This window comes from Hyaena hyaena, unplaced genomic scaffold (assembly GCF_003009895.1).
Source record: "Hyaena hyaena isolate Hyena2069 unplaced genomic scaffold, ASM300989v1 scaffold_20, whole genome shotgun sequence".
Lineage (NCBI taxonomy): Eukaryota > Metazoa > Chordata > Mammalia > Carnivora > Hyaenidae > Hyaena > Hyaena hyaena.
In genome coordinates this window covers 401472-426318 of record NW_024080652.1, presented here as the reverse complement: position 1 = coordinate 426318, position 24847 = coordinate 401472, and the positions used below count along the sequence as shown (strand labels likewise).

The 24847-nt window shown below is 59.7% G+C and overlaps 1 protein-coding gene across 1 annotated transcript in view; it reads left to right on the top strand.

Annotated features, from left to right (window-relative positions):
* PRKAR1B (protein kinase cAMP-dependent type I regulatory subunit beta) overlaps positions 1 to 22282 on the top strand; it is a 99628-nt gene extending 77346 nt beyond the window's left edge. Inside the window, exons 9-11 of the mRNA XM_039226098.1 lie at positions 4166 to 4287; positions 20379 to 20460; positions 20769 to 22282. Of these exons, the coding sequence (XP_039082029.1) occupies positions 4166 to 4287; positions 20379 to 20460; positions 20769 to 20941 (377 nt within the window). The 3' untranslated portion in view covers positions 20942 to 22282. The remainder of the gene's footprint in view (positions 1 to 4165; positions 4288 to 20378; positions 20461 to 20768) is intronic.
* Positions 22283 to 24847: the final 2565 nt, after the last annotated feature.

Genomic DNA, 24847 nt, shown 5'->3' with positions numbered 1-24847 from the left:
TTTCTTGTCCTGGGGTCCGATAAACACGTTGGCTACAGTTCAGCTGGTTTCCAGTAGTATCAACAGAGAGAAGAGGTTTTCGGTGTTTGAAATTGCTGTAACCTACATGATAAGCCTCTGTTGCTGCAGACGGGGCCTGTCCCTTGTCTGTGTTGGGCACTTGACACATGGCTGGTGTGGCCAAGAAACCGAGTTTTAACTTAATTTCATTTTAATCAAGTTAAATGCACGTACAAGCCTGTGGCTGGTGGCTCCACTTTGGCCAGGGCAGCTCTAGCCCACGGGAGGGGTGCTGCACAGGAGGGTGGGGGCAGGGGGTGCTGAGCCCTGGGAACCGCTGGAACCACTGCCCAGCAGCAGTGCTCAAGGCCTCAGGGTGAGGATGGGGATGAGAGGCATCCTCCAGTTCTGAGAGTGTGATGGGGCGAGAAAGGAAAAGAAGCAAACGCAACCACTGGGGCGAGAGGTGCAGCACCATGGCTGAGGCTCGTGGATGAGGTCACAGGATCAGAGCAGCTCCCCTCCATGCGTGGCATGAGCCCGTGGGGATGCTGGGCTCCCCTCTGCCCGGCCCCAGCTGTCCAGGCTGCAGGAACAAGGGGAGGTCCCACCACCTTCCCTTCCAGGGGAGGATGGGAGGGGAGGTCAGGAGGAAACCCCAGCTGCATGCCCTGAACCAAGCGTGGACATGTGGAGTGAAAGGCCACGGCAGCTGAACAGGTCAGCATTGGTGCCGGAGCTACAGAGGAAAGCTGAGAGCACGAGATGCACGGAAAGGAACCCGGTTGGGAAGAGAGCATGTCCACAGAAGCAGAAACCAAATCCAGGGTAGGGCTTTTCTAGAACACAGATCCACCTGGAGAGCAGTGGCCCAAAGAGGGAAGAGCTGGGAGACCCATCCTGGCCAAGCCTCGGAGGCCGGGCTCATGGGAGGAGCAGGCGCGGTGGTCCCCCACCCCACCTGCTCTACAGAATTCGGGAGTCCCTCCAGGGTGCAGAGACACAGTGGTGTTTGCGCCCAAGCAGTGGGAACAGCGTGCGGCATCCCATGGGGGACATGCAGTCAGGCGGCGGCGGCAGGAGCTGCAGGAGTCAGAAGGCAGCACATGCAGACGGTCCCGGCTCCGCGGTGCCCGTGACACCATCCTTCGACAGAAGCGGAAGCTCAATGGCAGGTCCTGAGAAATCGCTACAGGGAGGGAGGCGGACGTCAGATTGGGCGTGCCGTGAAGGGCATGTGGATCTTATCAGCTATGCTATACGTCTTCTGAAAACAGGGCTGAAGATCAACTGCGCTTCAATAATAACAAATTAAAATTTTTTAAACTTTAAATACATCTGAAGCAATCGTGATAAATATTCATTTTATTTTATTCAGGATGGACGTTGGTGGGTTATGTCGTTCGCGCTACTTTTTTAATCAACTTTTTTCCAAATGAGGATGAGTAGAGGAGATCGAGTGTGGAGCAGATGACCAGGAGGGGCACAGGGAAGCCTATGAGCAGGTCCCCTTGGAGGCCATGTCACCAAACCCAGGAGAGCACCCCGGGGATGTGGCCGCTGCGGACAGAGGACGGACGGAGCTGCGTGGAGCTGTTTGATGGAGGCAGAGCACAAGGCGGCCCCCGCCAGGCCCCAGGTTCTCCGGAGTAGGAGGGCCAGTGCCTGAGAGGCTCAGAAGACCCCGGACGGGGTGGGTGGTGGGCGGTGTGTCCACTCCTTCGCAGCTACATCAGGGAGTGAAAACCGGAGGGGGGCAAAACAGGGCCATCTGTGTCCTTGACATGGAGCCTGTCTGAAGTTCAGCGTGTCAAGTTAAGCCACAGGAAATGGCCCGTTTTCAGGTGCCCGGGTGGCTCAGTCGGTTGAGCGTCTGACTTCAGGTTGGGTCACGATCTCATGGTTCAGGGGTTTGAGCCCCGTGTTGGGCTCTGTGCTGACACTTTGCTCTATTTCTTGAGTTATTTGTAGCAAACAATGAGTAATTTAACCAAAAACAGTAAAGCAGGCTTGGCAGGGAGGGCACAGAGGGGTGTCTGACCCCGGGGTTGGCACTCACCAGGGCACATGCAATGGCGTGACCCCACACCCTCTCTGGGATCCTGTGAGATGAAGAGAGAAGGTTCTGGTTTTTCTCTTGCTCTTGTGGTAAAAGTGCATCTACCGTTTCAGCCATTTTTAACTTCAGGGTGTCTGCACTTCGTGTGGTACCCCCACCCCCACTCCCTGGTTCCAGAACCTTCCCATCACTGCCGGTGGAGGCCCCGTGCCCGCAAACCAGTCTTTGCAGGTGCCTGGTCTGCATGCGCCGTATGAAGGGACACTGCGTTGGTGGCCAGTGTCATACTCGGCAACACGAAACTCTGCAGCCTCCTGAGTGGGTCTCACAGTCTCATGGGCTGGGGGGAGGGGTATTTTAGCCCCACAAGAAATCCCTGAACCTGGGGCCCCCTGGTCCCTCGCAGTCCCCCATTCCCTCGGAGCCCAAGCACTCTGGTCACCTTCTACATCTCTCCTACTCCCACTGCCTGCTCAGCGCTCTAATGTGCTCTATTCAGCCCCCATCCACAAGCTTTGTTCCCTCCAATGAGTCCATTGCCGCCAAGCACTTCTCCGTGGCTGTTGGGCAGAGTATCCCCAAGGCTGATCCCTTGGCCCTCAGTCACCCCAGCCACACAAAACCCTCTGGCGTGGGAAGGTGGGGTGGCCTTGCCCTCATCAGGAAGGAACGCGGAGGCAGCCGATGTGCACCTGGGGCCTGGGGATCCTGGTTTCTGCACGTGGACACAGGAATCGGCCCCCTGAATGTGGCACTGAATGTGGGAGTCCTGGGGGGAGCGTGAGCGCAGGAGCCACCCTGGGCTTCCCCGTCTTGCGCCTGCAGGTCGCGCACCGGCTCTGGGGCTCTGGCTGCAGGACGCCTGTGACAGCCAGGGGACTCCTGTGACAGCCGGGGGACGCCTGTGACAGCCAGGGTATGCCTGTGACAGCCGGGGAACGCCTGCGAATGTTCACACCCCATCCAGGCGCGGTGTTGAAAATCCCACTCGGAAAAGGGGACCTGCACACAGCAAAACCACCCCCAGGGACCCTGCCTCAGAGACCAGACCCTTCAACAGTCGGGGTCCACAAACTGCCATCTCCCCATGTCTTCTGCCGGGACACAGCTTCACCCATTGTCACTTTCAGGCCGCAGGTGTCACATGTCAGATGTAAGAGACCTGTTGGTGAGACACGCAGAACAGACTTGCTCCCGGCAGCACGACTCAAAGGGCCGCGCGCCCCGTGGCCCTTGCTCAGAAGCCTACAGACAAGCCTCCACCGAGCCGGCTCGTTCCGCCCCCGAGGCCCCGCTCTGTCGGGCCCCAGTGTCAGGGGATGTGCTGGCCTGCGTGGGAACTCTTGGCGCTGGCCGGCCATGCATGCGGCACTCTCCCAGCGGCCCAAGGGGCGCATGCGCTCGCGGCTCGGCCGAAGCTCATCCTTTGCTATGAGAAGTGTTGGCAGGCGTCTGAAAGCGGAGAAATCCTGCTCCTAACCTAGTTCTAAAATAAATGCTTTGCTTTGTATTTTTAGCCGCTGACCTACTTAAGTAACATCTGATAAGTCTAGGCCAGGGAAGCTTCCTCTGCCAAAAGAGAAATAGTTAATCAGGCAATCATTATTTTCTTACACAAGGAGCGTATGGGGCATACTGGGTGGTTTTTCCCATCCTGAGGGTTAGGGACGGACGCTGATCAGGAGGGGAAGATGTGGAGAGGGGCGGAAGGGTATACGGGATTTGCAGGCTGTGAAGAAAAGCATGGAGGTGGAATTCAGTATTTTGATCTAAAATAACCTAAAATAAGGGACAGCGAGTGAGGCCCAGCCTCAGCACAAAGGCTTCTGCAGCCACGCCATGATGAATGGTGCTTCTTTCCCATGGGTCATTGCCCTTTGAAGGACGTGACACTGCATAGTGGCCGCAGTGCACGGCTGGAGCGCTGGTGGATCCATCCTGGGCCGACTCGCTGGGGCGCTGCCTGGGCCCTCCAGCACAGGGATGTGCTCCCATTTCCCTCACCGCTGTGACAGCAAAGGCTGGTCCGTGGTACTTCCTGAGGAAGTGCTTGGGGGCAGGGCAGGGTGCAGGCCACAGTGACAGTCCCCTTGTCACCTGCTCTAGAGTCCCTGGAGAAGTGGGAGCGCCTGACCGTGGCCGACGCCTTGGAGCCTGTGCAGTTTGAGGACGGAGAGAAGATTGTGGTCCAGGGGGAGCCGGGGGATGACTTCTTCATCATCACGGAGGTGAGTGATGCTGGCGGTGGGGTGCAGGGACCGAGCGCCCCTCCCCTGCTGCTCCTGCGTGCCAGGACTGGCCCCCCCACCCTCACCCTCTGTCCCCCTAACAGCCTCACGCCCATGCCGACGCGTCTCCTCTTAGAAAATTTGAGTGCCCCGGCCCGGGCGTGTGGTGCCTCGGGGCGGGGATGTTGCACAGGACTGAACACAAGTGTGGCCCCTGCGGAGGTAAGGGGTCTGAACCCACATCCGAATCCTGGGTGTGGTGTGGCACCACCAGTTTGGTGGCATGGTGACCTTGGCAGAAATGTGTAAACTTAGGGCGCACGAGAACTTTCAATGTTGTTTCTTACAACTATGCACAAATCTACAGTGCATTCAAATTAACAGTTTAGTTTCTAAAAGTGGCTGCAGGTTCTCAGGCTGGACATGCATGAGTCATTTTTACGAGGCCCAGCGACAGCTGGCTCTGGGGCCATAATCCGTGTCGGCCACACTCCAGCCTGTCACTGACAGGGGCGAGCAGCTGCTGTGTCCGCCTGTCCCCAGGGCTGCACTAGGCGGAGACCCCCTGAGTGAGCCCCCACCCCGATGTGGCCCGGAATGAATGGGGGCCTGCCTTGCAGTGGGCAGCCCTGATTACACGGGGCCAGAAGTATGCTGCCGCCTGTTGGGCTCACTTCCTCCTCCTCTGGTGCTCAGGGGCGGAAGGATTTCATGTTCATGCTCATTAGGGCACATTCTTCAGCTGTGTGTCTTCCACTGGAGAAAGGAAGGCCTCAGCGTGGCAATGTGGTGGCCTGGTGTGACAGCATGGTGGCCTGGTGTGACAGTGTGGTGGCCCGGTGTGGCAGTGAGGTGGCTCCGTGGGGCAGTGTGGTGGCCCGGTGTGGCAGTGTGCTGGCCCGGTGTGGCAGTAAGGTGGCCCAGTGTGGCAGTAAGGTGGCCTGGTGTGGCAGTGTGGTGGCCCGGTGTGGCAGTGAGGTGGCCCAGTGTGGCAGTGTGGTGGCCTGGTGTGGCAGCAGGGTCATCCCGCTGTCCAGAGCGGGCTGTCCATGCTGGAGTCTCTGCACAACCAGCAAGTACACATTGCTCAGCACCTGGGGTCACTTTCTGGGTTTAAAATAGAAAGAAGGACATCTAGAGGGCTCAGTCAGGTGTACGTCTGACCCTTAACACCGATTCAGGTCACCATGTCACAGTCTGGGATTGAGCCCCACATCAGGCTCAGTGCTAACAGTGCAGAGCCTGCTTGGAATCTTTCTCTCCCTATCTCTCTGCCCCTCCCCAACTCCCACACTCTCCTACTCTCTCTTAAAAATGGGCACTTAAAAAAAATAAAAATATAGGTGCCTGGGTGGTTCAGTTGGTTAAGCATCCGACTTTGGCTCAGGCCATGATCTTGTGGTTCGTGGGTTCGAGCCCCGCATCGAGCTCTGTGCTGACAGCTCAGAGCCTGGAACTGCTTCAGATTCTGTGTTTCTCTCTCTGTGTCTGCCCCTCGCCCACTTGCATGTGTGTGTGTGCGTGCTCTCTCTTTCTCTCTCTCAAACATAAACATCAAAAAAAATTAAAAATAATAAAACGATAGGAGAACTTGCCAGGCCGTCGGTGGGTGCGGAGAATCGGGCCCTCTCTGCCGGCGCGTGAGGCGTGAGGGACAGCTAATTCCTGGCGGGCACGGAGCAGGTCTTCCAGAGAGGGCATGTGGGGCCCCTCCTCCCTGCTACTGGCCTGAAATGTCTGGAAGGCGGGTCTGCGGGGGCACCCGAGGCCCCCCGGAGGCCCTGGCCGGCTGAGCAGCACCCCACCCCGTCCCAGTGCCGCACCCTACAGGACAGAGGGTGCCTGCGGGGCAGGCGTGGGTGCTGCGGAGGAGGCCCCGCCCTGGGCTCCCTGGAGGCCACGTATGTATGTCTGAAGGAATCCCCAGCTCAGGGAGGAGCTCTCGGCGGCGTTGACTCAGGTTTCCTTCTAAAGGGAAAGGGAAGGAAGGAGGACACAGCATGCGTTCTGAGTCTGGTCGACTGCGAGTGGAGTGGGTCCCAGGGGCTGGTCACCTGCCTCCCTTTCCTCGGACGAGTCTGGGGGAGGTGCTCCAGGTCCCATTTCCATCTTGGGAGGTCGGCCTGCTCATCCAGGAGGAGAGCCTGGGCCTGTCACCAGGGGCCTGAGGGCCTCCCTACAATGTGGGTCTGGCCCCTCAGACAAAGGGGCTGGTGGGCAATGTCCCCTCTGCTGCGGCTCATGGCCAGAGGACCCCTCAGCTGTAGCTTTGGATGTGACACCCTCTCTGGGTCTCTGTGGTCCTGGCATTTCCCAGATAAGAACACAGGGTCCAGGAGGGGGCGGAGGGGGTCTTTTCAGCCACCACTTTGTCGGACCCCCCACCCCCAAATCTGCATTAGATCCAGTGAGGGTCCTCACTGCCTCCGGACAAGGGGGTGCTGACTCGCGGGGGCACCTATGGCTGGTTGTGGCCGGGGGGCCTTCCTGGCAGCGGCAGCCCTGCTGAGATGCCCGTACCAGCAGGGCCCTGAACTCAGCACCCTGAGGGCCCCACCCTGGGTGTCAGCCTGCTGCCCCTCCAGAGAGCAGACCAGCCACCCCTGGGCATCAGCCCCAAGTGGGAGCGCCCGGCGAGGCCCAGGCCCCGGACCCTGAGAGAGGGGACGCACGGTGACTCTAAGTCCCCAACCTTGGAACTGCCTGTCTGTCCCCATCCTGTCCCCACGAGCGGTACACGTGTGCAGCCCCTCCTCCTCTGGCAGCTCTGAGGACCTGGGGCCAAGGGGAAGGCGTGATGCCGGCTTAAGAGCACAAATCTTTTCCTGCCCTAGGGTTCAACTCCTTAATCAGAAGCTGGTGCTCACGGGGCCAGTCTGGGCCAGAGATGGGTTTGCATTGGCCTGCGTGGTGGTTTTTTAAATCATTTGAGTTAATTGTCAATATTTAAAACTCCAGATGTTTCCCATTGTGATTGGAATCTCTTCCCTTTAAAAACGTGGTACCTGGGCGCCTTGAACCTGCATGCTCACCTGGTCACACCCAGCAGACCCGAGGGTGGGCCCCTTGGGGTGGGAAAGAGCCCATTAGTTGCAGTCCTCACCTGGCCCTTGTGTCTGGTGTGCCTGCCTTGCAGGCTTTGAGGTTTGCGGCCTTCGTGCTTATGGTCTCTGAGCCGAGGGAGTAGCCCAGCCAGCCCACACAAGTGTCCATTATTTGCTGCAGACTAAAGCTGCCTCCCAGGCAGGTCCAAGGCCACGGGTAGGAAAAGCATTAAATGTATGTGATGGGCACAGACTGGCGAGGGGCCCTCACACAGTGCCAGGAAAGGGAGCCGTCACCTGGTTTATTAATCCTGATATCGTGAGACGCTGCTTTCTGAGCCCAGAGTGTGCCTGGTGCTGCGTGAGCCCCCAGGCACCTGCCGGGGAGGCCCGGTCAGGGGCCAGCGTCCCTCCTGGGGTAGGCCACATGGCCTGTGAGCGTCTGCCCTGCATCCCAGTGGCTGGAGTCCTTGCTCCTTGCTCCTTGCTCCTGTGTGACGTGTGCACGTGTGTGTGGGCCCATGAGAGGGTCTGGGCACCCCTCATTCTCGTCTAGGGCCCTAGAGACTGCACCGCCCTCCACGATTCGCACCTGGTGGTGAGTGACGATGGAGATGGACTTTCCCAGGTCATGTGCTGGCTCTGGAGACATCGTTGCGGTATTGGCGTCCCCTCTCGGCTGACTGCGAGCATGTGCCCTGGGCAGGCAGTGTGGCTCCCTGCAGGGTCTCCGGGAGAAGGTGCCGGGGAAGGGCGGTGGGCTGACAGTGACACCAAGGCCGTGCAGGAGCATCCCCTGCGCTGATGGGGGCAGGGGCTCATGCACAACAGGCTCTGGAATGTAACCCGACCCTCTGGGAAATATATTTGAAGTGGTCTCCTTGGCAACGGGAATTTTTTCCCCTTTTCCTCTGTGATCAAGCAAGTCGGGTAGGTCGTGATGGGCCCCCAGGGTCCGTGGGAAGTGGACGCTCTCGGGCCTGAAATGCAGCATCCCAGCCACACACCCAGGTCAGGCCCACCAGCCCTACGCCCCCTCACGCTGCACCTCGCGTGGGGAAGCTGGCCCCACCATCTGACCCAAGTCGACCCAGAATGTTGTAGAATGGAACTGGAGAAGGTGGTGGTGCTAGTATGTGGTGTTGGGCGGCCGTTCTCCCTCCGAGGACTATCCTGTGGGTCGGATACTTCTGGAAGCCCCGGTGGCAATTCTGTGGCTGATGTTTCCATAGGAGCAGAGACCTCTCCAGGCCCTGTGTGGGCAAGCGAGGCAAGGCTGGCCTGTGTCCTGTGGAAGCCTCAGCAGCAAGCATGCAGGCCCGTGGCCACTCTGTGTTGAGCTGTCCTCTTTGGGCCAGCGGACGGCATGCGCACACATCAGAACATGTCAGCCCTGAGTTCTCAGCCCGCCTGTGACTTTCACCGTGCAGTGCAGCTGCGCTGCCCAGCTGGGGATGGCGGGAGAGGCACCCAGGCCCCGCAATCCCTCTGTGAGGGTTGGTTTGATGGGTCGGCTTGGCCAAGCCACGGCCCCCAGGTGCCTACCTAGATGTTCATGTGAAGGCACTTTTCAGATGACATTAATGTTGACATCAGCCGACGTTGAGTGAAGGGGCAGGTTTTTCACCATGTGGCTGAGCCTCACCCAATCAGTTGAAGGCTTTTCTTAAAAAAGACGGACATCTCTGGAGCAAACACCCCCTGCCAGCCGGCCAGCCCTATAGGTTCTGGGCTCCTGGTCCCCACTGTCAACTGAGCGAATTCCTCGACTCGAGCCTCCTTTTCCACATACACATCCCGTTGGTTGTCTCTCTGGAGAGCCCCAGGGCTCTGTCGGCTTTTCTGGAATGGACAGGCCTCTGTGCAGGGGGGTGTGGGGTCCTGAGGCCCAGGCCTGGGTGCTGGGCTCAGGGCGTCTGCAAACGCCGTTGCTGTAAGGCACGTGGGCTACGGGACCTTGGCTGGGGGCTTGGCGTGGCTGGCCTTCCTCCTAGCAAAAGGCCCCTGGTCTCGTGCCATTGCCTGAGTGTCTCCGCTCCATCTTGGCAGATGGACGTGGAGTTTGCTCACTCGTGTGCTTCCTGCTGGTCCCCCAGGTGTGGCTGAGCCTGGCGGGGACCCGGTGCCTGGCAGGGGTGGAGGAAGTGACCCAAAGACACTTGGTGAGTCATGAACACCTGCCGGCCAGTGGGAGCCCAGCCAGGAAGGCAGAGCTGAGTTGTTGGGCCTCACCTGAGCCCTGAGGGTCGCTGAGCCAGAGCAGGGCCCCTCCTGGAGAAGGCCATCTCCCCTGTCTCCCGGCTCTGTGCTCACCTGCTGTGTGTGAACCGGCTCAATGCGCCTGCTGGGTGCGAACCGGCTCTGCACGCACCTGCTGTGTGCAAACCGGCTCTGTGTGCACCAGCTGTGTGCAAACCGACTCTGCGAGTGCCTGCACTCTGCGAACCGACTCTGCATGCACCTGCTATGTGCGAACTGACTCTGCGAGCGCGCCTGCACTGTGTGAACTGATTGCATGTGCCTGCTGTGTGTGAACCAGCTCTGCGAACGCCTGCTGTGTGCAAACCAGGTATGTGTGTGCGACTGTGTGTGAACCGGCTCTGCAAGCATCTGCTGTGTGCAAACCAGGTATGCGCGTGCGCGCCTGCTGTGTGCGAACCAACTCTGCACATGCTTGCTGTGCATGAACTGGCTCTGCGCACACACCTACTGTGAACCAACTCTGTGCGCACCTGCTGTGTGTGATCCGGCTCAGCACACGTGCCTGCAGTGTATGATTCGGCTCTGCGCACCTGCTGTGTGTGAACCGGCTCAGCGCACACTTGCTGTGTGTGAACCGGCTCTGTGCACGCCTGCTGTGTGAACCGGCTCAGCAAGCGTGCCTGCTGTGTGTGAACCGGCTCTGCGTGCGCCTGCTGTGTGTGAACCAGCTCCGTGTGTGCACCTGCTGTGTGCCAACTGGCTCTGTGAGCACCTGCTGTGTGTGAACCAGCTCCGCGTGCGCACCTGCTGTGTGCCAACCGACTCTGCGAGCGCTTGATGTGTGTGAACCAGCTCAGTGCGAGCACCTGCTGTGTGTGATCCGGCTCTGCGCATGCACCTGCCGCGTGTGAACTGGCTCAATGCGCCTCCTGTGTGTGAACCGGCTCTGCGTGCACTTGCTGTGTGCGAACTAGCTTTGCGCGCACCTGCTGTGTGCTAACCGGCTCAGTGCACGCGTGTCTGCTGTGTGTGAACTGGCTCAGTGCATGCGCGTCTGCTGTGTGCGAACCAGCTCAGTGTGCGCACCTGCTGTGTGTGAACCGGCTCTCAGCCTGCAGGGGCTGCCTCAGCACCAGGTGGGACCCACCGTGTCCCAGCTTCGTGGGGGACAGGGCTCTGGGCTTAGAGAGGACCCAGTGTGTGTAAGACTCGGCCTCCTGGGGGAGAAGCCTCCCAGCTGTTCCAGAGCCTCATCGGGACCTGCCCCCTGGCTCTTGCTGTCCAGAAAGATGGCCAAGGGTGTGGGCGGCCCCGCTTTGCACGCCCACGAGGACCTTGCCGAGGCCTGGGGCAGCTGATTCCCACAAAGTCCCAACAGGGAGCTTCCCACTCGCCATCACAGGGGCTGGCAGCTGGGGAGGCGTTGCCATGGAAACTCCAGCTTTGGTTTATCTGCTCTCTTAGTAAACTAAGTCTGTGAACATCCACAGTGTCGGAGCAAGAGCACGGCTGCTGCTCCGGAGGCCACAGCTTGACCAGGGCTGGCCCTGCTCGCCCCTCAGACACACGCACCATTCACCAGAACCTTAGGGGCAGAAGGAGACGTCCCCCCTGGGCGTGTCCTGTGGCCAGGGTCTTGTGTCTGGGCCAGTGCCACGCCCTCACCATGCACCTGGGTCTCCAGAACGAGGGATACCAGTATTTCCAGAGTTCTATCTTTCTCTCTGATTTTTAAGAATTAATTTTTTTCAAGTTTATTTCTTTTGAGAGAGAGAAAAAGAGAGAGCACTCAAGCACAGGTGAGTGAGCACAGGCTGGGGAGGGGTGGAGGGAGGAGCAGAGAAGGAGAGAGAGAATTCGAAGCAGTCTCTGAGCTGTCAGCTCGATCCCACAAACCATGAGATCATAACCTGAGCCAAGATCAAGAGTTGGGCGCTCAGCTGACTGAGTCCCCAGGGGTCCCTGAGATTTCATTTCTTTAGGGCAGTTTCGGGTTCATGCAAAATTGAGGGCAGGTACAGAGATTTCCCATAATTCCCTGCTCCCTTCCCCCCAGGCTGCCCCATTATCGGTGTCTCCCAGATGGTGCATTTGACACACTCGATGACCGCACACCGACATGTGGTCCTCATCTGGAGTCCACGGCTCACAGGAGGGTCCCTCTGGGTGAGGGCACATCCTGTGGGTTTGGACGAACGTGGGACAGCAGGTATCTGGCGTCATGTATCACACGTAGGGTTCACCGCCCTCAAAGGCCCCTGTGCGCCCCCTGCTCATCCCTCTGCCCTGAGGCCTGGCAGCCCCCGTCTTCTGTGTCCACAGCTCTGCCTTTTCCAGAACATCCATCCTATTGTAGGAGTGAGACAGAGCGCCGTCTGGGTTATCAGTTATCACACGCGGTTCTTTCTGGCGCAGGTTTTCCCTGTGTCTGGATGACATTGCGTAGCCGTTCACCTGCTCAGGGGCATCTTGCATGTTGGGATGTAGCTGCCCTGAACCTCCGTGCGTGGGTTTCTGTGTGACCCAGGGGCCATGGTTGCTGAATCTGAGGGACATGCCCGCCACTGCCCGCTTGGTGCCTGGACAGTCTCCCTGGCGCCACCTGTCCCAGTGGCTGTGGTGCCTCCTAAGGTCTGACGCATCCCCTTCCCTGTTCCCCAATGGCTTCCTCACTGGGCTCACCTGCCTGCAGGTGAGGGGCCAACCCCTCAGGTAGGACCAGGCAGGTCAGGTGCTCTGGGCTCTGAGTGGCCTTGGGACACGACCGTGAGGGCAGATACATCACCTTCCCTGCTGGCGTGGGTTAAGTGCGCTTTTGCATGACTCAGGGCCTTAGCACCGTCTGCCCCTAGAACATTCTAGGGACAAAGAATCAGACGGTATACAAGCTAGCCTGCTGGGGGCTCAGGCTAGACCTCGATGAGAGGCTTTCTTAAAAAGACTGTAAACACTGTGCAGCTGAAGTGTCACTTGCTGGAATAAGGCCAGTGACAGAGGAGCATCTTCAGGAAAGCATCACCCCCTCCCACTGGCCCCCCCCCACCGCTCCCCCAGCTCTGCTGTCCCTTCCCATCCTGCCATCCCTCCTCCCCTGGTCCCTGCGGCAGCTCGTGCATGTCCCTGACAAGCGCTTTTTGGAGGGTTCTTCCTGGCTTCTGTTACCAGTGTCAGAAACATGGTGAAATCTGGGGATGTTTCCCCCAAATAGAAAATGTGCCACCCAGGTCTGCATGTCCAGAATTTGCTTCTTGCTCGGGCCTTCACCCCAGGTACAGGGGCAGAGTGGAGCTGCTGGCCACAGGGCCCCGCATGTCCCACCCAGAGTCCTGGCCCCTCGAGCGGAGGACAGAGTGGCATGCAGACCGCTGCCGTGAGACGGCTACTCGGGGACATCCTGACAGATGCGCCGCTCTGGATGGGTCAGTTTCTGGGGGTGTCGAGTCCAAAAGCTTGGAGCCAGGGCCCCAGGGGCTCCCATGGGGAGTACCGGGGCCAAGAGTGGCCTGTGAGGGGTGTTCCCTGCGTGTCCCTGTGGTGTGGTGGATGGTGGCAGCCTGAAGCCGAGAGGCCACTTCCGAGGGCGTGTCCTGCCTGTGGGTGGCCCTAGGTCCTCCCCCAAAGGCCGCTGGGCCCATGAGCCACTCGACACAGAGCTCAGAGGAGCATGGGGTGGACGGGGCCCTGCCCTGGGTGGAGGGACATGTGGGCAGCCCAGCCAGGACCCCGACCGTGCAGGGACAGGAGAGCCAGAGGGCCGGGCAGGGATCAGCGGCAGGGCCCTCACTGAACAATGTCTGTTTCTTTGAATTGTGGTAAATACACATAATACACAACTTGCTGTTTCGGTCATTTCTAAGTGAACCCATGCGGGGCACCGTGCAGCCGTGCTCACCCGCCGGCCCCACCGTCTACTCTGTGTGTGTGAGTCTCACGACCTGGGGCCTCATGCAAGTGGGTCCCAGTGCGTGTCCTTCTGTGTCTGGTTGTGTCACTCAGCACCACAATCTCAGGCTTGTCTCCATGGTAACAGATGTCATTCTCTCCTTTATGAGGTAGAGCTCACTCTGTTGTATGGCTCACACCTGTCTGTCCAACCAGATCCTTTCCAATCAGCTGACGCTGCTGGTGCTGACAGAGTCCACCCACACCTGAGCTCACTCAGTGTCCCCTGTTCCCATGTTTAGCTCACTGGCCCTATGAGTCCTTGAGGTAAGGACCTTCACGGAGTCCAGAGGACAGCAGTAGCCTCCTATGAGGCTCGCACCCGTGTTTCCTTGGAGCCTGGCCAGAGCCTGTGGTGGTGGGGGGTGGATAAGCAGCATCTTATTCTGCAGTGGGGAAACTGAGGCCAGGAGAAGTGGGGACTGAGCCCGTACTACCCAGGGTAGAAGTAGCGGTTTCACGGTGCCTGCACTGCCCCAGGCCAGCTCAGTGACTCCAGGTCACCTGAACCTTCTTACCCCCCTGCCCCCCTCATCATCCTGCTGATCCCAGGAGAACTCCCCACAATGACCAGCAGTCAGGAGAGATAAAAACCGGCCGGTTCTCCTGCTTCTGGTTGGGCCATTCGGGCCGGGCCCTGCTTCTGACCTTCCTGACCTGTCCTGTGTGTGTGTGAGTAGCCTCTCTGAGCACAAGACTCACCCTGGGCAAAGAAGAAGACACCATGCGAGCCCTTGGGCTGGGCTGGGAGCTGGACCCATGTCCCCAGGGCGCAGGGGGTGGGGGCCAGACGCGACACACTCACCGTCACCCACACCATCCTTTGGGTCTGAGAGAAAGGTCACTGGGAGCCTCACCGCAGCTGTCCCAAATGCCCCTGGGTCAGCATGTCTTGCCTCACTCTGCCTCCCACCAAACCTAAAGGAGGGAAAGGGGCCTGGGCTTGGACTGCCCCCTCCTCACTGGGTGGGGCAGAAGTCCAGGGAGGCGCCCAGACAGGCAGACACGGCGCCCGGGGCTCCGAGGCAGCGCCTGGCCCGTCAGCTCCCACCTCAGGTGCAGCCAGGAAGGGCCTGCGCTCTGCTTCATGAATTCATTCTGGAACCATGTGCCAGGTGCCAGACCCTGCCCTGTCCCACGTCCCCCAACCTGGGACGATTTGGAGAGGCTTCTGGGCCACTGCCAGGCTCAATTCTCCACACCTTGGGGAGTGAATGGGGTTCTGCGGGCAGGGGCTCCGGGAATGACCTTCAGGCTGAGGGAACAGCATGTGCAAAGGCTCAGAGGCCTGTCATCCCGACTGCAGTGTGTGGGGAGAGAGCACCAGATGGCCAGGGCGTGGGCTCCCTTGGAGGACAAGAAGCAGGGGAGCCCTGGGAGGGGCCTGTGTGTCCACCATCCGGGGCTCCCCTGTTTGGGGACAGCCAGTGTAGGGGGAGGGGACGAGCCTGTTTAGGGGTATGTGTTTGAGGCATTTAGGGGGCTGCTGGCTCTCTGGCCTGAGGGCACAGGGCGAGGGGAGGCGGGTGGGGTGACCTGGCATGGGGGGAGAGTGCAGAGGGGAGAAGAGGACCCTCAGGCAGCACCATTTCAGAACCCTACAGGGGGAGGGGCCGGTGGGAGGGTGGAGGCTGCTGGGGTCCGTGGGCCTGTGGTTCAGCCTCCTTTATTTTCTTTTCTTTTTTTTCTTTTTTTTATGTTTATTTTTAATTTTTTTATTTTTTACAAATAGTTTATTGTCAAATTAGTTTCCACATAACACCCAGTGCTCTTCCCCACAAGTGCCCTCCTCCATGCCCATCCCCCCTCCCCCCCACATCCATCATTCCTCAGTTTTTGTCAGCATTCAAGAGTCTCTCATGGTTTGCCTCTCTCCCTTTCCCCCACCATTTCCCCCCTTCTTCTCCCCCTTGTTCCTCAGTTAAGTTCCTCCTAATCCTCCTATACGTGCAAACATATGGTATTTGTCCTTCTCTGCCTGACTTATTTCACTCAGCATAACACCCTCAAGGTCCATCCATGTTGCTACACATGGCCAGATTTCACTGTTTCTCATTGCCATGTAGTATTCCATGGTATAGATAAACCACATCTTCTTGATCCATTCATCTGTTGATGGACACTTAGGCTCTTTCCATGTTTTAGCTATTGTGGAGAGTGCTGCTATGAACATTGGGGTACATGTGCTCCTATGCCTCAGCATTTCTATATCCCTTGGGTAAATTCCTAGCATTGGTTCAGCCTCCTTTAAACACAGGTGGCAGGGGTGCCCCCCAACATACAAGTGCACACGCATGTGCTTGCACACACACCGGCACCCCGAAGGCAGCAGGGCCTGGAGTAGCTCCTAGGAAACCCTGCGGAGAGGCTGCTCTTGCTTGGAGAGTTTTCTGGCTCATCCTGCCCAACTGGACGGAGCCCCCAGGTGTCAAGCAGCCTGACTTCACAGGTGCTGCTGCACCAGGGGATGGACAGACTGGAGCTGGGGTGCCACGGGGTGTGGTGGGGACGGGGGATGGAGAGCCTTGTGGAGGGACCATCCACACACAGGGGCGGTGACGGAATTGGTAGGTGGGAGCCCGGGGACCACGGTTCTGGCTGTGATGTGGGGGAGGGACAGAAATCGTGGTGTGGGATGGGCAGACAGGTGGTTTAGGCTGGATGATCCACCACCTGGGGAGGCCTTGGGACTGGAGCCCACCCCATGGTTCTGGTGCCTGGGGACAGGGGTCAGCTGGCACAGGGGACCCGCAGATAGCAGTGCCCGGGGACAGGGCAGGTGGCTGCTGGTCTCAGGCTGAGCACCAGAACCATCGGGCCCCAGCATGGATGACAGCGGGCTGCCCATCACCCCCACCTGGAAGAAGCCCTGGGTGGAGGCCCCTCTCTCCTGCCCTCGCTTGTAGCAGGGCGTGTGTGGCCACGATGCCTCAGACCCTCTCCCCGCTTCCCCTGAGACTGCGGGTGGCCGGGAGGAGCCGGCAGGACACTGGGAGCAGAGCCCAGGGGAAAAGTCACGTGGCCCGTGACTCGCAGGCCCACTCTCCTTATACTCAAGGACGTTTGCTGCAGTCTGTAACCCAGACACCGCGTGTGCCCGCGGGAGTGTCAGTCACAGGCCACTTGCCTGTGCTCCTGACGGACGTGGCCTGACTTTGGGGGGAACAAAGCAAATCACGGGTTTGGTGAAAGACCCCTCACCAGCCAGGACTCGAGGAGCATCACACTCTGTGCTCCCTTCTTGGGGCCCCGGCCTCACGGCTGGTCTACACTGGCATGAACCTGGGCCAGGGTGTGTGGCAGGCTGTGGGCAGGATGGCTTGCCCCGGGGGTGTGGCGCCCGGGCTCCATGGCTCCTGGCTGTGCCGCAGGAGGTGCAAGCAGCACTCTGGCGGAGACGTGGCTCTGGCACCGGCAGGAATGAGAAGGAGCCCGACTGAGCAGACAATGGCTCACCATCCATGCAGACTCTCCATGCAGGGGTGCCTGGGAGCTGCCTACGAGGTGTTCACACCCACAGGCCAGCTCAGCGCTCTGCGTGCATGTGCAGACATGTAGCACGCTGCTTCTGCATAAGCACACAAACACGGGCAGCCGTGCACAAAGGTCCCTGGGCATCAAGGAGTAACGGGTGGGAATTTCTCGTGAATGCCGCAGCCACAGGCATATTTTCTGTTCCTTTATTCGTTTATTCATGAGCGTCCGCTGCCCTCACGCCCACCTATCCCATTTGACGTGGGTGGAGCTATTTCTGAGGTGAAGATGTTCGGGCCCCAGTTTGCTCAGGCTGAACAGTGCTGTACCCATTCTGTGGAGGAGGAGACTGAGGCTGGGAAGTGAAGGGCCCTCCCGTGGCTGTGGCTGGTGCTCCTCCAAGCCGAAGTTGCCCGACTCTGGCCTTAGGTGGGGCTGGTGCTTCTCTAGCGGCTTTCCAGCCCCTGCCTGGTGGTGCTCAGTTGTTCAAGGACACGTACCCTTGGGTCTGATGGACTTTGGACCCACATGAGCCCCCCTCCACTGGGCACCATCGGGGTCCAGCCAAGCACTGGGGTGACTGCCACCAGCCCATGGCTCCGACTCCACGATGCTTGTTGTCCCCCCCCGCTCCCGGAGTGATGGGTCCAGGGAGCCTCTCTGCAGGCACCAAGCACCTGAAAAACAAATAAAAGGGGGTATAACTGGGGTCTCAGAGGAGAAGCCACTCTGATGTGCCCTCCTGCCTGCCACCTTGACTGGTTTTCCTGCCTGTGGGCATTGTGCCTGCCCGCTGGAGGACAGCAGAACGACAGAATCTCCTAGGTTTTAAAAACTGAAACGGCACTGAAGGAGGGAGTCATGTATGAATCCTTTTTCTCCTGGGCCCTCCCAGGCCACGTTCCACGAGACCTGATTATTTTCGGGCCAGGCTTGGAGTCACTGAGAGGAATTTGAAGACTATGGTCTCGCATTTTGGCAAGTGTGTTTCTCCAGCCCAGAACATTCCGGCTTGCAGTCCCTTGGGGGTGTCTGCGCAGCCCCGTCGGCAGCCTGGGAAGTAAGTCGTGGGAACGGTGCAGGTCTGCACCCCAGTGTCTGCCGGCGCCACTCCAGCAAGAGGCCCCAAACCACACACCCGAGCGCAGAGAAGCGCGTGCCCGTGAGCGTGTTCCGGGCTGGGAGGCTGTTCCACGTAGCCCCGGTGCCCCCTGCGTCCACAGCCACAGGAGGGAGTGTGGGGCTGGCACACTGTCTGTCCGTCTGTCTGTCCGACCATCCGGGAAAACATGGTCGCGTCTACCACAAAGGACCTGCAACACACAATGGCATTTCCCTGCCCTGTGTTTGCCGAGGCTCTCCCTACAGGCGCTTCATGTGCGAGGACCCTCACTGCTGTCTGGCTGGGACAGTGACACACCCGCGTGCATGCGCCCCCAGTGTCCATGGTCACGTGGCCTGTGCTCTGAGCGCCCGGCAGGGAATGCTGCCAGTCTTGTGGTGGATAGTGGTCCTGGGTGAACGGTCGGCATGGCGGACCCGTGCCGGCCCACCCAGACCCATCCCTACTCCCTCCTGCAAATGCGGCCTGATTCCCAGGTCCTCCCCATGCTGCCCACCCTCTCTGCTGTGCCTCGGTGAGCGTGTGACCTGCTTGGACCAATGCAGCATAAGGGAAAGTTGCGGGGAGCTTCTGGAAGGTTTTCCTGCTGTGAGACACCTGCAGGAGGAAGCAGTGGGCTCTCTGCCTGCTGATGGCAAGGGGAGACGCTTGCTGACTCCCAGAACCGTGGCAGCTGGTGAGCCACCATGAGGGACTGAGGTCGCAAGAGCAAGAGGCGAGGATAAGCCCTGGTCCCTGATATGTGTCCGGGCCACTGAATTGGCTGCCCGTCTTCTGGTTCCACAGCCTCACAGGTGCCCCAGCAACCCTCAGGCCTCCCCAGCTGCCTTTGGATCTGAACGGACGCTTCTGGCCTGGAGGCTCGCTGAGTGATTCTGCAAACGGAGACATCCAGTTCTGCCCCTGGGCTTTTGAAAGAGGAAAACGATCCCAGTTGTAAAATGGAAAATTTTCTAAGCAGAAATGAAAGGGCTGTAGATTACAGACATCGTAAGTTAAAGGACCAAAGTGCCAAAGAATTAGGTGGGCACAGCCGGGGGGTTGAGGAAAACAACGCCCGTCACAGCGTCCGGGCACCAAGGGCCCATTTGCGGTGTTGGGATCAGCCGCCCTGTGTCTCCCTGGTGACGGCAGAGCCCGCGTGTCACCCTCAGCCGTGGCTCCCAGCCCAGGACTCCTTCCTCCCCCCACCCCGGGGGCTGGGCGGGAGCACGTGTGCGCCCGCCCTGGGCAGTGGCGGTGGCGCTCAGCTGCGCTCAGCTGTTTACAAGTCTGGCTCCATCCGTCAACTGGCTTCATAAACACCCAGGAAGCCCACAGCTAAGCGGGGGGTAGCGCAGGGGATCCAGCTGCAGGGGCTGCCCATCAGTGCCCCCAGATTCCAGGCACGGCGGCACCGGCGGGGTCATCTCACAGAGTCTCTAGACTGTGGTGAGGCCGGAGTCACTCATTAACCCAGGCTCTGCCTGGCCAGCAACCTAAGCAGGGTCTACTGAGCACCCCTGGGAACAGAATCACATCTGTCAGTGCAAGGGCACTGGGGCGGTGGACATGCCCATCAGAGAGGCTGTGGGCCTGGGTGCAGGGGGCAGGGGGGAGGGCGGGGCAGGCGCCCTCGTTCTCCCTGTGGTGAAAAAGCTGGTGGCCTGTCCCAGCGGCTCAATTATTTGGGAGGCTGTCAAGCCTGGCCGCTCAGGGCTCAGCTGTAGGAGTAATGCTGTTTACTGATGTGCACAGTGCAGGGTTGAGCACCGGCTGGATGCTCCAGGTGGTTTACAAAGCCTCCCTTCTAATGCTCACAGATGTGGACAGTGGGCGTGTTCCCCAAACAAAGGACTGGCCTGGGGGTCTTGGCAGACGAGGAGCCTGGGGTCAGAGCCCGTCTGTGGCTCCAGAAAATTCCCAGGAGCGAGGCTGCACTGATCTGTGTGCTCCATGCCAGCCCCGGAGCCCGTATTGATGACTGAGCCCACAGCCGCTGCAGAACCCCCACCCCTGCTCAGGAGGGACCCACACAGTCCACTGGGTGCGTGACCTGAGACCACGCCCATCCTGCTGGAGCGCCAAGTCCCTGGGAGCTAGCCCAACGTCAGTCCAGGGCTCCCCCAAAGATTCCCACCACCTGGCCTGCAGTGGCCTCTGACCCCATGCCCTCTGTCCCTGAGGAGGAACACCCCGAATTCAGTGAGGAAGGGGGGCAGGTGGATGGGAGCTGGTGGGAGGGGGTTTGGACATGCCCCCTCGCCTGGTGACCCCCTCACCTGTGACCCCCCCCAACTGCTGACATGTCCCCTTGGCGTCCGCAGGGCACAGCCTCAGTCCTCCAGCGCCGGTCCCCCAATGAAGAGTATGTGGAGGTGGGGCGTCTGGGGCCCTCCGACTACTTTGGTGAGTCTGGGGTCTCTGCCCTCTTATAGGGGGGTCTCCAGAAGGGCCCTGAGGTGAGAGCTGGGGGGAGCATGCAGGGCAGGCCTGGACACCCTCAATGGACATGTCCTGGACATGGCTGTCCCCAGGGAAGGCATGGAGTCCTTAGTGGCCCGAGTCCCTGCGGGGGGCAGGACTATGCCCAGCTGTGCCCCAGTGCCCCGTGGAACATGCTCACATGGGCGCGCGTGCCGGCACTGGGGTCCTGCGGGGCCAGCCGTCTCAGGCAGCCCTGGAGGCCTGGTGCCTGACCACCTGCTCGTCCACAGGGGAGATTGCGCTGCTGCTGAACCGTCCCCGGGCGGCCACCGTGGTGGCCCGGGGGCCTCTCAAGTGCGTCAAGCTGGACCGGCCCCGCTTTGAGCGGGTGCTGGGCCCTTGCTCCGAGATCCTCAAAAGGAACATCCAGCGCTACAACAGCTTCATCTCCCTCACCGTCTGAGCCCCGCCCCGTTGGAGTCCCACCCCCCGAGGCCCCGCTTCCCTCTGAGTGGTCTATGTCCGAGGGTCGCGGGGGCGGGGGTGGGGTGCGCCCCTCCCTCTGGACTCCTGTTTGGAATAAAACAGTCACCTCGTGCATTTCAAACACAAAGGGCCCCCAAGACCCCCAGGCCTTGGAGGTGCCAGTGTCCCCCCCCCCCCCCCCGCCTCGGACCTCCCCCTGCAGCTTTCGGGCTCCTTTGCCGGAACCCAGCCTCACTCCCCCCCAAGTCTCTGGGGGTGCAGGGGCCAGCCGTGAGTCCAGGCCCCCCCACCCCAGGGAGCTGGACTGGGCTGACTGATCAGTTCTTGTACTTGTCCCCCCACCTCGCCCCATGCCCCAGGGCCCAGGGGTCAGGTCACCAGGGCTGCAGTCTGAGTATCACTCAGTGAGGTCAAAGGGGGTATCCCACAGGGATCCTCCTTGCAGGGAGTCCACGTCAGGGAGAGAAGCTCCCCGCTCCAGAGGGTCCTGCTGTAGACCTCTGGCGTGAGAATAACTGAAGGTGGCCCTGCCTCAGAGAGGAGGGGACCCCATCTGGCCACAGGTGAGCCCCCCCCACCTCCTGGGGCCTAGGCTGGCAGGAACCCCTAGAGGAGCTATGCCCTTGGCTTTCCAGGGATATTACCCCTTGGGGTGGCTGGCGTGCCCAACAGTTAGGGGCAGCAGGTCACCCTCGCTGGGCCGGACGCCCCGGACAGGAAGGAGACGCCAGGAGCTGGGGACTTTCCGCTGTCCGGGGAGCACTGTCCTCTCAGGGTCGGGTGGAGCAGATGGTGTTTGCTTCCTTGTGAGCAGTTCCTCAGGGACCTCATGAGGTAGAGGACACGTTTTCTAGACACGCTCTGGGTTCGGCTGCGACCCCCAGGGGCTCCTCAGCTGCCCAGCAGGTGCCCCACTGGCCACTAGCCCTTGCTCTGGGAAACAGGTGCTTTCCAAGCCTCTGTCCTCCCGAAGCAGGAAAAAATAAGAGACCGAACAGCCAGGCCCCACACGCCCGTCAATGACCGATTGAACCCCCACTTAGATGTGTTTTCAGGCCACGTCAACTGGAGGTACAGAGGCCTGGGGGCAGGACAGAGAGCCTCGTGGTGCCCCTGGTGACAGAACAAGAATGAGATCGTGCAGCCAGCCCGGTTCTGCCCTCCTGTGCGCGTCCGGGAAGCCGCCAGTTGGAGGCACCCCCCCAGCCAGCCCTGCCTTTGCCCGTGGATTCCCCGTGATGCGCGAGCCCACCGTGTGCGCCGTGAAGCGCTCAGTGCTGCATGTGTATTAAATGTGCCGTGAAGTACCTCTTCCCAGCTTGGGGTTTGGTCTGAAATCTTTAATAGAGGAAGGTTTTCTTTCGTTTTTATTGTGCAAAAATATACATAACATAAACTTTACCACCTTAACCAGTTTTAAGAAATACGGGGGACATGGAGCACAGTCACACTGCTGTGCAGCCGTCCCCACTGCCCGTCTCCAGAACGTTCCATCTCCCCACACCGAGACTCTGTCCTATTACACACGGACCCCCACCTGCTCCCCCGGCCCCGCCCCACAGTCTACTCTGTGTCTGTGAGTCTGATGATTGCCGGACCTCGTGGGAGTGGGTCCCAGTGTGAGTCCTCCCGTGTCTGGCTAGTGTCACTCAGCATCGTGTCTTCAGGGCTCGTCCCCGTGGTAGCAGGTGTGATTTCTTCCTCTTTCAGGCTGAGTGACATCCTCTGTGTGGAGCACGTGGCAGTTGACCGCCTGTCCATGGACATACCCGGGGGGTGCCGCAGTGCTGGGTGCTGTGGGGAAGGAAAGCGGCCGCTTGCCGGCCTCAGGTGCTTTGGATGGCCCTGAGGGGGCAGGGGGCGATGGCGGGGGGCAGGGGTTGATGATGGGGGGCCCACGGGATCCAGTCTTCATGTGTAGATTTTGGAAGCCACAGTTCTGGCCTGAGCCTTGCCCCCGGCTGCAGGGCTTCCCTGGCCTCCTCCGGGCTAACAGGCTGACTTCAACCCCAGAGCGAAATGGGCACACATGCAGGCCTCTCACTGGGGATCACAGCCAGTCTCTGTCTTGCTGTGGGGGCTGGGAGGGCCCATGGGCATGTGGGGCTGCCAGCTAAGCCCCTCTTCTCGTGGCTGGACAGGGGTCAGGCTCCTGGGGAAAGCCACCACCAAGCCAGGAACAGGGACACCAGCCTCCGTGCAGGTCAGTCTGCCCTGTTCCGGCTGTGCGGGCTTCCAGAGCAAGGAATGACCCAGAGAAGGTCACTGCTGCTGGGCTGGGTGGCAGTTGGTAGGTCCAGGAGGGGCAGAACCCTGTATGAGGACTCGGGTGAGAGGCACGGCTCCAGTCCTAAGCCATGATCCTCCCAGGGACTTCTGTGAGCTCCTTCTGCCCAAAGTCTGGCCCAAGGTGAGGCTCTAAGGAGCTTACTCAGGAAGGTGCATGGGGGGCTGGTGCTAGAGAGGTGCACAGCCAGAAGCCGCGGGACTCTGGGGTACCCAGGCTCTCAGCTGGCGGTCTTTCCCAGGGAGCTCGCCAGGGCCTCCCTGCTGTGCTGGTGGGTCTGCTCTACAGTCTGACAACTACCCCCACAAGAGCTTCCAGAAGTATGGTGAGAGCCAGCCATCCTAGGCTTCTGGGCTCCTGCCCCAGGCCTGCGGCCACATGGTCACGTCCAGGTGCTGTGGTCCTGGGGGCTTGGAGCAGGATGCAGAGAGCTGAGTGTCATCACATGTGGGGTGGGGCCCAGGACGCAGTGGTCTCCGCCCTGTTCCTCTGCTGTCGTAGGAACACAGCACATACTTGGCTCGAGTTTCTTTTCCAAATATCTATTTGAACAGTTATTGCAAAGCTCTGCGTGACAGAGATGTAATGTGAGCCGTGTGTAATTTGAGGCGTTCCAGTGCCCGGGAAACTTAAGAGTGAAATAAACAGGTGAGATTCAGGTTTTTTCTGTGTGAAAATATACATAATATGGAATTTACTATTTAATCAGTTTTAACTGTACAGTCCAGGGCGTCAAGTACATTCACACCCGTCCCTGCCGTCTGTGTCCAGACCCTCCATCAGCCCACACTGCGGCCCAGTCCTCGTTACACATGGGCCCTACCAGGCACGCACCGTCTGCTTTCTGCCTCTAGAAAGAAGTTCGTTTTAATAATGTATTTTATTTAGCTCAATGTATTCAAAGCATTGTCGTTTGAGCGTATTATCAATATTGGAAACGGCTCCTAAGAGATTCTGTGCTCTGCGGACGCGGTCTTGGGCCCTGGCAGGCACGTGCACATGCAGCAGGGCTCAGGGTGCACTCATGGTGAGCGGGCTGCAGGCTTCGTACAGACCTTGGGAAGGCCCCTCCCTGGGCCCTGGCTGCCACCACCCGGAACCCATCCGTGGGAATTGGCCGGGTGTCTGTGACCTTCACCCACAGCCCCGGATATGTATTTATCTTTGTCAGAAAGGCCTCCATGTTCTCCCTGATTGATTCTGCTAAAGTCATGAATTTGACCCTGTGAGATGCAGGTCTTTGCAGACCCATTAGAATGCTTCCTCGTCCTGCGGCCTAGCATATCACGGTCCTGGCCTGATGTCAGAGTGTCCCCAGGGAAGTGGCCCAGGTGCCCGACACTGGCAGGAACCCAGCGTCCTAGGCTGGGTTTGGGGTGAGGTAGCGAGAAAGACTAGGGCAAGGATGCTGGGCGGCGGGGGGGCAGGTGTCAAGGGACCCCTTTAGGGAGTGGGGGTTGGGGCCTAGAGCCTCTCTGTTACCTCTTGCCATGAAATGAATTCCCCAAATTCGGCACCCCAGACATCGCGGCTGTCACACCACAGGACACGCCGTGGGGAGCAGCTGAGCTGGGTGGTTCTGGACTGGTTCCTTCA